The 15,076-nt window shown below is 33.4% G+C and overlaps 1 protein-coding gene across 1 annotated transcript; it reads left to right on the top strand.

The window, feature by feature from the left end:
• Window positions 1–7,090: 7,090 nt before the first annotated feature.
• LOC104900544 (external alternative NAD(P)H-ubiquinone oxidoreductase B2, mitochondrial) lies at window positions 7,091–13,330 on the top strand. The gene is made up of 10 exons (XM_010687978.4): window positions 7,091–7,405; window positions 9,124–9,409; window positions 9,519–9,725; window positions 9,873–10,123; window positions 10,448–10,670; window positions 10,797–10,901; window positions 11,079–11,351; window positions 11,441–11,562; window positions 12,611–12,730; window positions 12,851–13,330. Exons 1-10 carry the CDS (start codon window positions 7,317–7,319, stop codon window positions 12,936–12,938), a joined length of 1,764 nt encoding a protein of 587 aa, XP_010686280.2. The 5' UTR covers window positions 7,091–7,316; the 3' UTR covers window positions 12,939–13,330.
• Window positions 13,331–15,076: the final 1,746 nt, after the last annotated feature.

The raw sequence follows: 15,076 nt of genomic DNA, 5'->3' as shown, positions 1-15,076 counted from the left end.
TGCAGCCCTTAGGGCTGCATTTAGCTTTTTTTCTTGGTAAAATTATGAGCTTTTCAACTATTAAAACATTAAAATAGTTAGCATAAGACAAGATTGTAACACATGGCTACTCATCTTGTGTGAAAATAGATAGCATAAGACAAGATTGTACCACATGGCTACTCATCTTATGTAGATGCCGATAAATGAAAGTCAATGGAGCCCAAAATTAAAGAGACAACTTAGTCAAAGAGCACCTCTAATTTTACCTCAATGATGCTATATATGTTAGATATGTGAATACTTGTTATTTTATAATACAAAATTTAAACTTTCAAAAATCTTTGTACGTTCAATAATTAATATATTAATAAAGCGACCAATATAATTTCAGATGAAGAGGGTCTCCTTGATAAATGAACCGCCCCTATTAGTAGATTATACTTTAGAATGACAATTTGTACATCATCATTAGTCATTTTCTTGAATAGTAGATAGACTAGATTGTCTAGATATATGACAATTTTTCATCAATTGTAATATTTTTTTTATTCTTGCGTGCAATGTAGATGATTTCCAAAGCTAAGTTTTTCTCTCTTTTTTAAAGATTAATTTTTTTAATTGAAGGTCAAACGACATCTACAATTATGCTTAAATTGTGGTGATGAAATAAATAAGAGTGTAGAGAGAGTTGACAAAGGAGTGACAAAGGACAATTTCATCATAAATAGAACGACACCTAAATAAATTAAGACGATGTCTTAATTGCTAACTGATTATGTATTCAAGATGCTATGTAAGTGATCTGCAAAAAAAGATGCTATGTAAGTGTTTAGATGTAGAAGGCCTCACCAACGTATATATATACCGCCAATACCGGAATATTTACTCATAGAAAACCAAACATCTTGCTCCCAAAAAAAAAGGATAGATGATAGTGTTAGGTTGTAATTCCAATTTTAATCAATGTAAAGTTTTTCGATGTAAAAAAAAGTATATACATCTTGTTAAATTATACATAAACACTATAGAATTAGAATCTTCCTGTATCATTACTATATATATTCAATTACCACAATTTAAGCATAATTAACAACGAGAACTGACCAATCTTAATATAATAATACTAGTGGGTACTTGGGTAGCATGAGCTTAAGTAGAGAATCAGAAATTGTAGGCATGAAAAGTCCAAATCCAAGAAAATTTGAGCGAGCAGATCTAGGACGATATATGCTGAAGAACATGCATTGAGACAATATTACAGCCTCTATTCTCTGTCTTCTATTCTTATTCTTATTTTATTCTTACGCCAACTTTGTTATTCTTGTTTCTTGCTTACCACAAAAAAGGAGCACAAAAAGAATCTAGAAACCCTAAACTGGTCATAGTCAATCAGGGAAACAAAATTATGTGGGAGCTCAAGAGTTGTAGCTCGCACCTTATATTTTGGGTGTTTGTGTAGATATTTGTTTTTGGTATAAATCTGTAGTTTTCAATTTCTAAAAATTTTATTATGGTTGATTCCATTTTTATTCTCTAACTCATGAGGATTGAGGTCTGAGCCTGCTTTTTTTTTTTTTTTGGTGAACAACGGTAACATAAAGATCATAGAGTTATGGGAAAAAGCCTATTACAATCCATAGAGAGTAATTTTTGACAATAATTAGAGGGGTCGGGACTCGGGAAACTGCTTAGTTACATCAAGGGTATCAATGATAGAGTATAAATATATTCTTGGGGCCTCAACCAAAAGCTTAAGCTGATGGTTGAGGCCCCAGGAATATATTTATACTCTATCACGCCCCCTCACGCAAGAGCCCTTTCGACTTGAAGTGTGGATGCAGCACAGGCCTCCCTCATACCTGGCGTGAAATATCCCACTGAGAAAAGAGGGGTGGATAAGATTCGAACCCGTGATTTTTTTGTCAACCTGGCTCTGATATCATGTTAAGTTAATTCAACCAAAAGGTTAAGCTGATGGTTGAGGCACCAGAAATATATTTATACTCTATCAATCAAACTTGCTCATACACTCGTGAGCTAACATATCCGCCAACTGATTGTCTTCCCGTCTAACGAAGGTAAGGCTGGTTTCCTAGAAGTAGTGTCGCAGCTCCTTGCAGTCCATAATCAGGTCACTATAGAAGTCAATTTGCATAGAGTTACCGTTTATGATGTCTACAACTTTTTTACAATCGAAAACTAGAGCAACATGCGTGAAATGCTTTGGTCTTGCATTGCCATCTCGAATCCCTGTTTTATAGCCAACAACTCTGCATGATATGAGTTAAGAGCATAGGATTGAGCCTGCTTGAACTAGTAAATTATCAAATAAAAAAAAAAGTCAATCAAGGGAAAAGCCTTACGTCACGTATCAACCGTCGGTTAGTCCGTCAACAAGGGCGTCAAACTAGACTGCTGGTTACTTCCATTTTTGCAATCACCGCCATCTTCTTATAGTAACATGTGGCTCATTTGAATGTGGAGAGGGGAATTAAATATAATGGAAATTTTGGTTCATTGGTACTAACAGTTTGGTTAGCTAATTTTCGTTCTTGTATTTTCGATATGTCTATGAATAATACTCTCTTCGTTTCATAATATAAGACACGAGGTCAAACTTTGATTGTTTTTTTTTTTTTTTTTTTGACGGGGAACTTTGATTGTTAATTACTCTTAATTTATGTTGATAGAAATTTTTTAAAAAAATATTATTATAGTATTTTTCAAGACGAATCCAACGGTATAATTTTTATAATTTTTATTTATCGTATTTGAGAGATATTTGTGGTCAAAGCAAATTTTCGTAAAGCGTGAATGTCTTATATTTTGAAACTGAAAGAGTAGTTAGTTGCGATATTAAAGAAAAAAGGAATATTGAATGCGACTTTATTGAATAAAAATCTATACAAATATATTAAAAAGTTTTCTAAAACAAGTCTATATGTCACGTGGTATTATCGCTTTAGTCATTTTATTTCATGTAATCAACATACACTAGAAACTAAAAACACGCTCCATACCATATCGAACACATGACCTAAAGTTAATACAATACAATTTTAACGAATAAACTATGCAAATACATTAGATGATATTTTTTTGAGATGAACTTATCAATAACTAGAGGATTTGTTCGGGTCTAATAACATATATGCCAATAACTTATAGGTTAAAAAATGCAATTGTTATAATGTTACTTAAGCAAAAAAACTACGACACAGAGTAAAAGGATTCATTTTATTGATAGGACTATAGGATTAGGAGGTTGTAAATTTGCAATGCGTAGATGGTGCACCAAGGTGTAGGATGAGCATCCTGCACCTTGTCCAAAACGCAAGGCAAAAAGAATAAAACGCACAATTCAACATGCAAAAAGTAATTGATTTGACAGCCAATGTACATTCCCCTTACATCCAATGTAAAATCGAAAATTCAAAAAGTAAATGATTTGACATTTACTGTTCACCATTTAATAACTGATTTGATGTCCCCCATATACTGTTCACACTTCTCTCTTTTCCACACTCAACCTCCTTGTACATTCTTGGCTTCGTGGTTGTTCATTAATAAAATTAAAATGTACAATGACAACCCCCAGCTAAAGTAACCCAATTCCTGAAGCTGATGTCAAGTGAGTAATTTGCAATCTTTGTACACTAGGTGTGTTGATGTTTGTTCACTAATGAAATTCAATATGTACAATTACAGTCTCATACCGAAATTCACCACTTCTCTCTTTTCCACACTCAACCTCCTTGTACATCCTTGGCTTCATGGTTGTTCATTAATAAAATCAAAATGTACAATGACAATCCCCAGCTGAAAGTAACCCAATTCATGAAGTTGATGTCAAGTGAGTAATTTGCAATCTTTGTACACTGGGTGTGTTGATGTTTGTTCAGTAATGAAACTCAATATGTACAATTACAGTCCCATACCGAAATATGTCAAGTGAGTAATTTCCATTCTTTGTACACTGGTGTGTTTGATGTTTGTTCACTAATGAAATTCAATATGTACAATTACATTCTCATACCGAAATTCAATAAAATCACAATGTACATTGATGGTCATTGCTTTGATCACTGAAAATCCCTAAATGTACACTCGTAGATTATTGTACACCAAACCATATGCATTTGTACATTAAAAAAATTGTTTCACGTGATGAGAGAGAAAGAGCTGGCCCACTTTCAAAAATATTGCCAAAAGTCAGCCACATGGGCAAGGTGCAGGATGCTCATCCTACACCTCGGTGCAGGATCTAATTTGCGGTAAATTTGGTGCATTTGTGTAATGTGACCAACGTCCAACCCTCATAATTTGCATTAATCATTTGATTGTTGAACGATTAAGTAGAAAAAACATTGTAGTACTTCATCCGTTTTCTTTTAGATGTTACACTTGTCAAATCACGGACTTTTAGGTAATTTTTGGAGAGGAGAGAGATAGGGAGAATGAAAAACAAAAGGGTATCATGTGAACATGTGATAGGACTTAGGAGAGAGATAGAGAGAAGTTATTACCCAAAATAAAAGTGTAACCATCTAATTTAAAACTTCCTAAAATAGAAAGTGTAACATCTAAAAAAAACGGAGGAAGTATATAAAAGCATTGACAATGTTTATAGGTGGATCGCATTCAGTTTTTTCTGAAAAAGAATTTAATTGAAAAAAATACCCCCTCCGTCCCATAATATAGTGCTTGTTTCTTTTTTACACGGTCTTCAAGACGTAATTTTGACCTTTAATATCTTCAATTCCGTATTAACAAAAATATATAAAAAATTGATATTATGAAACTACACATTGAGCAAATCTAACAAGATCCCACATTAATATGTTTTTATATATATACAAATGAGAATATTCGGTCAAAATTTTTAAAGTTCTACCCATCAAAAATAAAGTAGGCATGCACTATCTTATATGACAGAGGGTGTATACAATTGCGTAACTTATAAAAGGTTAATTTGATCAAAAGATTCTATTTTAGTATTTTACAAGAAGTAAAACTATATGATGTTTATTATCGACAAATGTAATAAAGCTTCTTGAATACAACTATCTAGCCTTTTTATTTCCTATTGAATGTACTTCCAGTTATTCCTCAAGATTTTTAAAAATCATTATAACTATTAACTACTCCCTCTGTTTTTTTTTATCTTTCTCACTTAGAATCTTGACACTATTCATGCATAGAGAGAATCTTCTCAAATGTTCTCAATTTATAAGAAAAAACATAGTCATGTGGGGTCTTGTTTGATTCGTCTCAATTAGTACATTATTAATATTCAATCGTTATAATTTTTACTAATATATAATGAAAGATATTTAAGTTTTAAAACGTGCAAAGTCAAAGTAGGAATGATAAAAAAAAACAGAGGGAGTACTAGCTATCTAGTTTTCGTCAAAAACAAAAACTACTAGCTATCTAGCAGTCTAGCACATACATTTCCCCCCGATATATAATGTGAACCACCTAATATATTACCACATGAATGATATGCTCTAAGGAGTACAGTTCATGACAAAACTTTCACCATAAGAATGGGATATTTTTTAGAGAACGAATGAGAACTTTTATGGTGAGAATCATGAAAACCACTTAAAAGGAGCAAAAATTTCATAGAATAAACATGAAATGAGCAAAAACGTAAACTGAATAAAAATAAAAAATGAGAAAAACGTAATTTAAGCATAAAAAATTAAATGAGAAAAAACTTAAAATGAACAAAACCTAAAATGAGCAGAAACGTTGCCAAATGAGCATAAAAATGTTCAATGAGCAAAAACATATAATAAGTAAAATATAAAATGAGGAAAAAATATTGTTAGATATTTAAGTTGAAAACTGAAAACCGACCTTTTTGCTCATTTTGCAAATTTTTGCTCATTTTATATTTTTTTGCTCATTTTATTTTTTGCTCATTTTAAGAAACTTTTGCTCATTTTAGTAAACTTTCGCTCATTTTACAAAGTTTTTGCTCATTTTACAAGTTTTTGTTCATTTTATGTTTTTTACTCATTTTATGTTTTCGGTCATTTTAAGAAACTTTTGCTCATTTTACAAAATTTTGCTCATTTTATGTTTTTCGCTCATTTTAAAATCTTTTTGCTCATTTTTTGTTGTAGTTTTCAGCATAAGGATGGGTTTTCACATGATCCTATGCTGAAAAATGCAACATAAAATGAGCAAAAAGTCTCTGAAAATGAGCAAATCGATAAAATGAGCAAAAAGTTTTTAAAAGAGCAAAAATATAAGATGAGCAAAAATTTATAAAATGGCCAAAAATTTCTTAAAATAAGCGAAAACATAAAATGAGCGAAAACATAAATTGAGCAAAAAATATAAAATGAACAAAAACTTCGAAAAATAAGCGAAAGTTTGCTAAAATGAGCAAAAAACATAAAACAAGCAAAAATCTGCAAAATGAACAAATCGGTTTTTGCTTGGTCTCTATTTGGCTGGTTAACATTGGGACTAATTCTTACCAAATTCAATCGATTTTTGCCTAAAATAGTGATATTTGCTGTACAGTATTTTCAAATTCAATATCTACAAATCCCCAACCATGCTTAAAAAATTCCTAATTCAGAACAACAAAGTGTCACCCTCTGCAAAGCTCAGATGGATCGGGTAAGGCTATGTTTAGTTCACCTGAAATTTTCTGATTTGAACTTATCTGATCTAAACTTATTTTTTCTGATCTGATCTGAAATGATCTGATTTACAAGATCTTATCTTTTAGATTTTTCTCAATATATAAGAAAAAATATAGTCATGTGGGGTCTTGTTTAATTCGTCTCAATGAGTACTTTATTAATATTCAATTATTATAATTTTTACTAATATGTAATGAAAGATATTTAATAGTGATAATGATTTTTAAATATAAACATGATCTGAACTTATCTGATCTGATCTGATTAGATTTGAAATAAGCAAAAATAAGGTGAACCGAACATGACCTAAGCGACCAAAAAAAAGTCACCTTCCAGGCTTCCAGCAAGCAAGCCAGCCACCACATCCACGCGTATCAGTTTCTTGAGCGACAAGTCAAGGCTAAACATTAACAACAAACAAAAAGATAAAAAGGTTAAATAAAAAAAGCACCTTCATCACGTTCTTTTTCAAACACTCTCCAAATTTATTGGCTCACCTCTCATCAAACAACACCAAACGTCAATTTTTCTCCCCTTTTCTTCTCTCTCTCTCTCGCTGTTTCATTCTTTCTCCAAACTTCCGTAAACAACATTCTTCTTCTTCTTCTTCTTCTCTTTCTCTCTCCAAATTTCTCGCAAGTTTTTTTTTTTTTTTTTTTTTTTGCAGTTATGAGAATTTATTCGTTCTACGAAAATGCTTTTAGAGCCTTCCGTAATCATCCATCGCTTTCTAAGCTTCTCGTCGTTGTCGCCGTCAGGTATTTTCTCGCTCCATAATTGATTTTTGTACCTTTTTGTCATGAATTTCGTAACGAAATTGATTTTTGTAGATTGTTTTTTTTTCTTTTTCGTAATTTTTGTTGATTTTTTTAGGAGTTGAACTCGTTTTCGAAATTGCGAGGTTGTAAATTTTGAAAAATTCTGGTGTTGATCATGTGATGTATAGTTTTTTGGTTTCATTTCTACGAATTTTGATGCTTTTTGGTTGTAGTTTGAGTTACATTTGTTAATTGTTACTAGTGTGATTTGTTTGATGTTGATTTATGTCATTGTGTCAATGCGCGAGGTTAATTTTTGCTCAAAATGCAAAGAGAAACTATTACATTGAATTATAAACTTCGTTAAGAGTTTATTTGAAAGATCTAACATACAGTGATATGTAGATCATCTAGTTTTTTTTAATGTATTTTAACAAACTTTTTGTTAAATATTTAGCGGATTTAGCAACAAGTAGAGTGATATTTCATTGTAGACAGATGATCTTAGTTGTATACAATAACACAATGAATATATTTGGTAGTTAACTAGTTAAGATTCTCTCAAAAGCATGCAAATTATGAGAAAAAGAGTTACTCTGCCATATAAGTATTAGATTAAATTGAACAGAATGAACAAATCTGTGAAGAAAAGAAGCTGAAACAGGTTAGTAAGTAATACAGAGTTATAGCTGCAATTTAATGTTAGTATATGCTAGATGAATTATGAAGGAGTAAGGACATTTGGACTATTTATTTTCTTCTTAGCGAGAATCAAGTAGCGATATAATAGGCTCTTGTTGGCTGGTTTGTCTAAACTAATATCTTGATTTCCCAGTGATAGTATTGGTGATAATGTGATATTGCTTGATGCTTTGATGGTGAAACTTTTTTCAGTTGATATGAATATTGTTGTGTAATGCTAGTAGCTTGGTGCATTTTTGTGGAGGTTTGAGTTTGCTATGTTGGTGGATCGTTCTGATATTAAAGGCATGTGAAGTGAACTAAGACAACTTTTGAGTATATGAGATTTGGATTCAGTTTGATTGGACGGAAAATCATATTTCATGGGAGAACACAAGGGTATATTTTGTTTGGTTTTCCACAAAAAGAGTTAGGCAAAAGGAAAGGTTTTTCACAACAAGAGTTAGGCAGAAGGAAAAATGAGAATGGAGGGGAGGGGAGATGATGGAAGGGAGAAGAGAAAGAGGAAGGGAAGTCATAGAGATAAAATGTGCCATTCCTTTATAAGAAAAGATTATTTCTTTTTCATCCTTCGGAAAACTATTTTCATCCATGGGAAAACTATTTGACACCCTTTACAAACCAAATAAAGGAAAATGAGAGAACCAGTTTCTCAAGAAAATATTTCCTCCCAACCAAATACATATTCTCGTATTATTTGTGGAAATTGAACTAGAAATGGTCAAAGTATAGCATGCATATGAGGAGCTCAGAAAAAATCTTTTTGAACATTAAATGACTAAGACAATTGTTTCATGGATTTCATTTAAGTTTATGCTATGTGGATTCTTTATGCTGCACCGAATTTTTTGCATAATTCTTAACAAGTATTGGTGCCTTTTTTATCACCCGATTGTCACTTGTACATTATGTTATCTTTTGATGATTTGTGGAACTAGATTTTCCGTGAATAGAATGTTGTATATAGTCCTGTTCTGTAATCCATGTTTCTTACATGATGCTGTTTTCTCTGTTAGTGGGAGTGCTGGTGGCGGTCTTCTGGCTTATTCAGATTCAAAGCCATACAACGCCGAAAATGTAGTAGCTACACCTGAAGCTGAAATTAAGAGAAAGAAGGTAGTGGTGCTTGGAACTGGTTGGGCTGGATACAGTTTCTTGAAGGACCTAAAGAATCCTTCATATGATGTTCATGTCATCAGTCCTCGTAATTACTTTGCATTCACCCCTTTGCTACCAAGTGTCACCGTTGGAACCGTTGAAGCCCGTAGTATATGTGAACCAATTCGCAAGATGATTAAAAAGGTAAGGGAACAGGATTTTTTTAGAATGCCTAGCTGGTAAAAATCTAAGAAATTAGAACACTTTTGCTACTGTCTGGGTTCTGATACTTTGCTTTTCTATCTCTTTCCAGAAAGATGTTAGTGTTAGTTACTGGGAAGCTGAATGTCTCAGTATAGATCCTGTAAACAAGAAAGTGAATTGTCGGTCAACTCAGGATGCTGCTGTGAACGATAAAGCTGATTTTTCTGTGGACTATGACTACCTTGTCATCGCTATTGGAGCTCGCTCCAACACATTCAACACCCCTGGGGTGGAGGAGAATGCCCATTTCTTGAAGGTATATATCGACTGATGCAGTCTCTTCATGATAAATCCGCATTATGAACAACTACTTTGCTCTGTTTGCTCAAACTTTTTAGCTTAGTAAGTCTAGTTTATTATCTCATAGTGAAAGTTATATGAAATAGTTGGGCCCCAATTGCAGGAGGTGGAGGATGCTCAAAAGATTCGTCAGAGTATAATTGATTGTTTTGAGAAGGCCGCCCTCCCAACACTTAGTGAGGATGAGAGGAAGAGAATTCTTCATTTTGTTGTTGTTGGTGGTGGCCCAACTGGTGTTGAGTTTGCTGCAGAACTTCATGATTTTGTGAATGAAGATTTAGTGAAATTGTATCCCAAGGTGAAGGAGCTTGTCAAAATAACACTGCTGGAGGCAACAGATCATATATTGAATATGTGAGATCTTCCTCTTACATTTTTCCTTTCTCTGTTTATGTTAATTAAATCCGGCGGATGCCATCTGTTCAACAATTTTTTTTACTGTGTTGTCTATGGAAAATGACATACTTCTCTATGAATTTTAAGTAACTTGGTTATTTTCTTGACATCTCACTCTTATTTATTTTTTCAAGAAACATCTCACTTTTATCAAACTATTGTTTATAAGGGATTTTTTTAAAGTCAGTGGAACTGGACAAAGGACAAGCATGTTGAAACCATAGCAGATTGATTCCTCTGTTTTTGTGTGATGTATTAATGCTTTGATCTACTTAATTGTAGGTTTGATAAAAGAATCACAGCATTTGCGGAGGAGAAGTTCCACAGGGATGGTATCAACCTGCAAACTGGGTCAATGGTTGTGAAAGTGACTGACAAAGAAATATCAACCAAAGCACTCAAGAATGGTGGGAAAATATCCTCCATGCCATATGGAATGCTAGTCTGGTCTACCGGCATTGGACCTCGTCCAGTGATAACACAATTTATGAAGCAAATTGGTCAAGTATGTTTTAAGGGCACAAATATATTTACTAATTCTCAACCAAGTGCATCATTCAAAGATGCACTTGCTGGATTTCAGACTTTGATCAATAGCACATGAATTTCAACTTCTGTTTTGCAATTGCAGGGTAATAGGCGTGCCTTGGGAACTGACGAGTGGCTTAGAGTGGAGGGAACTGGTGAAATATATGCATTGGGTGATTCTGCTACCATAGTCCAGCGCAAAGTCATGGTAATTTTCTAAAGCCAACATCTGCACCTTAAGGAAAATTATTGACAATGCAAGGTTAATCAATGATTTTCCAATATTCACCATGCAGTAATCTCTTATTTATCCCTTGCAGAACTTTGCTTTCTAATATATGATCAGCCATCTTAAGTTCTTTTAAATGTTCCTTTTGTATTTTAGGAAGATATTGCAGAGATATTCAAGAAAGCTGACAAGGATAACTCTGGAACTTTGACTGTGAAAGAAATGCACGAGCTAGTTGATGATATTTTGGAACGATACCCGCAAATTGAACTTTACCTCAAGAACAGGCAAATGAAGAGTATTGTTGATCTGATGACGGACGCGAAAGGGGATGCAAAAAAGGAATCCGTCGAATTGAATATTGAAGAATTCAGAAAAGCTCTTTCACAAGTGGATTCTCAGATGAAAAATCTTCCAGCAACTGCCCAGGTATCACCTCGGTCCTAGAATTAGACAGCATCATTGTTACCCGTTTATCGCTTTGAAAGTTTATATATGCTTATGCAACTGCGCTACAGGTTGCTGCTCAGCAAGGTACCTATCTAGCTGACTGTTTCAATCGGATGGAAGAGTGTGAAAAGAACCCGCAAGGCCCCATCAGAATCAGAGGAGAAGGTCGCCATCGTTTTAAACCTTTCAGGTACAAGGCAAATTATTTTATTCTCCTCAGTGCTCACCACTCTATTCTTCTCATCCCTGCTCAAACACTTTATCCATGCCCCCAGGTCTCCACTCCCCAACAAATCGTAGTTACTAAATCTAGGCTAGATGCTTGTTACTTGTTAGTGTCCCCAGCAATCTAGCAGGGTAGTGAACTTAATGTAGTTAGATTAAAATATTGGCCTGGCTAGATGCTTGTTAGTTTCTTATCTTGAGTTCAAAAATCAGGCTTTCATCATTTAGCTAGAGGATGTTCCCCAACAATCTAGCAGGGTAGTGATCTTAAGCAATCTAGCAGGGTAGTGAACTTAATGTAGTTAGATTAAAATATTGGCCTGGCTAGATGTTTGTTAGTTTCTTATCTTGAGTTCAAAAATCAGGCTTTCATCATTTAGCTAGAGGATGTTCCCCAACAATCTAGCAGGGTAGTGATCTTAAAGTAGTTACATAAAATATTGGTCTGGCTAGATCTTTGTTAGTTTCTCATCAAGTTCAAAAATTAGGCTTTCGTTGTTTAGCTAGAGGATGTGAAATTTGCGTGAATACAAATTGGGTTTTGGGACACAATCCGTGCCTCCACAGACTATACTAATGGAGGGGATAAGTGAGTAGGCATTGAGGTTTGCATTCAACAGGGCTGCCTGGGACATCATATGACCATCCACACTTGGTTTTGAAATCATCTTTAGAACCAAAACAAAGTTGGGGATAAAGACCTAAAATCTCAATTGGACTTGGATATATGAGTTGGAATTTAGGCTTTTATTGGACCTCATTGCTATTTTCTTCTGTATGATCTAGAGATGCTAGTAATCCTAGATTTTGAACATCTTGATTTTAACTGTTCTATAGTGTAATGTAGAAGGAAAAAGTTCTGTATTCATGATCTAACGATGAGTCATAAAATCTAAGGCGGTGATACCACATCTAGTTTTATATACTTGACATAAATTGGCACAAGGTACTGCGTAAAAAATTACTTCTCATGGCTGATGTGCTGTGTGTTGCGCTGATTTCTTCTCTCACAGGTATCGCCATTTTGGTCAATTTGCTCCACTGGGAGGAGAGCAAGCTGCAGCTCAGCTTCCTGGCGATTGGGTTTCCATCGGGCACAGCACTCAGTGGTTGTGGTACTCTGTATATGCGAGGTACAAACCCTTTTCTATTGCTTCCCTATTGAACAACTTCTATGTTCTAATATTACAGCTTCGTCATATGAGAAGTTCATAAACAGTATTCATGTTAATGACATTCTTCCAAAATTTCAGCAAACAAGTCAGCTGGCGTACAAGAGCTTTGGTAGTTGGAGACTGGACAAGGCGTTTCATGTTTGGTCGTGATTCTAGTCGCATTTAGATCTGGCTTATGGTGGAACTGCTCAAGGCTCTTATAGTGAACTACCTGCGTATCAAAATCTCAAAATAATACTTCCTAATCACACATGCATTATACATGCACATAGCACCATTGGAGGTGGCAAATTTTGTCTAGATTTCTTGATTCTTTTTTGTGCTCTCTAGAACATAAATGTTGATGATTGACACAAATTGGTGAGATCGGATGCACACACACAAGAATAGTGTTTACTGCAATAATCGTAGCTTCCACAAGTTTTGGATTATTTATGGAAAATATTAGTGATTGGACATCAAAATTGAAGGTCCATATCGAGATGCAAATTGCTTGCTATGAATATTGCACAGGTACTAGTTATGTGTTGATTGGGCTTTAATCAATTTGCTTTCATAGCTCTTGGAATGATCTGATGGCTGGTTTTGTCCAAGCATGATTTGCTCGATTTGGTTTACTATTTGGGGTGGGCTCTTTTTTTTTTCAAATGAGGCAGCACCACATAAACCAATCTTAAAGGGCGTTGGATTCGAGGCTAAACCTTATCAAAAATTATTAAAAAAAGACGGTCTAATTTTAATATAAAAATAGACTTAGGCTATGTTCAGTTCACCTTATTTTTGCTTATTTCAGATCTAATCAGATCAGATCAGAAAAAATAAGTTCAGATCAGTTCAGATCATGCTTATATTTAAAAATCATTATATCTTTCATAACATATTAGTAAAAATTATAATAATTGAATATTAATAAAGTACTCGTTGAGACGAATCAAACAAGACCTCACATGACTATATTTTTTCTTATATATTGAGAAAAATCTAAAAGATAAGATCTTGTAATCAGATCAGATCAGATCAGAAAAAATAAGTTCAGATCAGATAGGTTCAGATCAGAAAATTTCAGGTGAACTAAACATAGCCTTAGTTAATGGAATAAATTAGTTACCGAAAGAAATTAACCTAGTCACTATTAGGCTAATTCTCTTTTTTATATTACGTTTACTATTGCTTAATTTTAATTTTGATAGTAGACGATTTCTTACAAGACCAACTCCAAGTATGCATGTTTAAGAGGAAACTGCCTTCGTGCTTCTACAGTTCTAAAGTAAGGTGTAGCTTTCTTTCTTTGTTTTTTCGTGGTTCTCTCTCAATCATCTAAATCTCAGTTTTCGGTGTTAGCCACAAATACTCGTAAATAATGCTCTTATTTTAATGACAAAAAGCTTATCCCCCTCCATTATTAATGCTTTCTTATGTGTGCTCTGCTTCAACCAGTATAGTACTTGCCGTTAAGTCGTAAGTGGTATCGACAAAACTTTATAAGTGAGTAATTTGTGTTAACCGCGAGAATTTCCAAATATGCATAAAATTCCTACATATAGTACGTACTACAGGACAACAAATCAACAATATCGTTAAAATAGGATTACTATTTGTGATCGAAACTTGAAAGTACCTAAAAATACTTGTGGACTATTATTTCAAACATAATATCGTGCACCTGTTGTATATTGTGTGCATCAGTGCGTGCCATTAAATTTTTTAGAAGGTGGAATGGCATTAATATTCCTTGATTTATTTGTATGTACTTCCTCAGTTTTTAATAAGTAAAATACTTATCTCAATAAATTTTTACATAAAAGAGAGTAATATTTTACTTATTTCAGAACGAGTGAGTATTTTATTAAACTAGTTCAATCCGAAATTGTTGCTGAATTTATTTCTAATAATATTGACAAAAATAGAATACAACTAATTTTCCCATGTTTTTAAAAAACTCTATAAATAATGAATTTTCGTGTATGTGGTAATCTTATGCGTGTAAAGGATAAACATGATTCAAAAATTTGAATTCGATTAAATTTCCCATGTCTTGAAAGCTACTTACTAGTTTTTTTTAGTTGCACCATTTGATATTTGAGTGTTATTCATCAACCAACTTTGACTATATTATCTCATTGTTATATTATATTAAAAGATATAGTCAAATGTGATCTTTTTAGATTTGTCTTAATATGAGGATTCAAATCATCAACCTTTTATATTCTACTTATACGTAATTGAAGATATTAATGATTGAAAAAGCTTGTTAGAAAACGTGAAAAACAAATGATGCAACTAACTAAAACAAAGGAAGTAGAT

The sequence above is a fragment of the Beta vulgaris genome, chromosome 8 (assembly GCF_026745355.1).
Source record: "Beta vulgaris subsp. vulgaris cultivar EL10 chromosome 8, EL10.2, whole genome shotgun sequence".
In the NCBI taxonomy this organism is placed as follows: domain Eukaryota; kingdom Viridiplantae; phylum Streptophyta; class Magnoliopsida; order Caryophyllales; family Amaranthaceae; genus Beta; species Beta vulgaris.
Note: the sequence above shows the minus strand (reverse complement) of the source record. Positions and strands in the feature narration are given on the sequence as shown.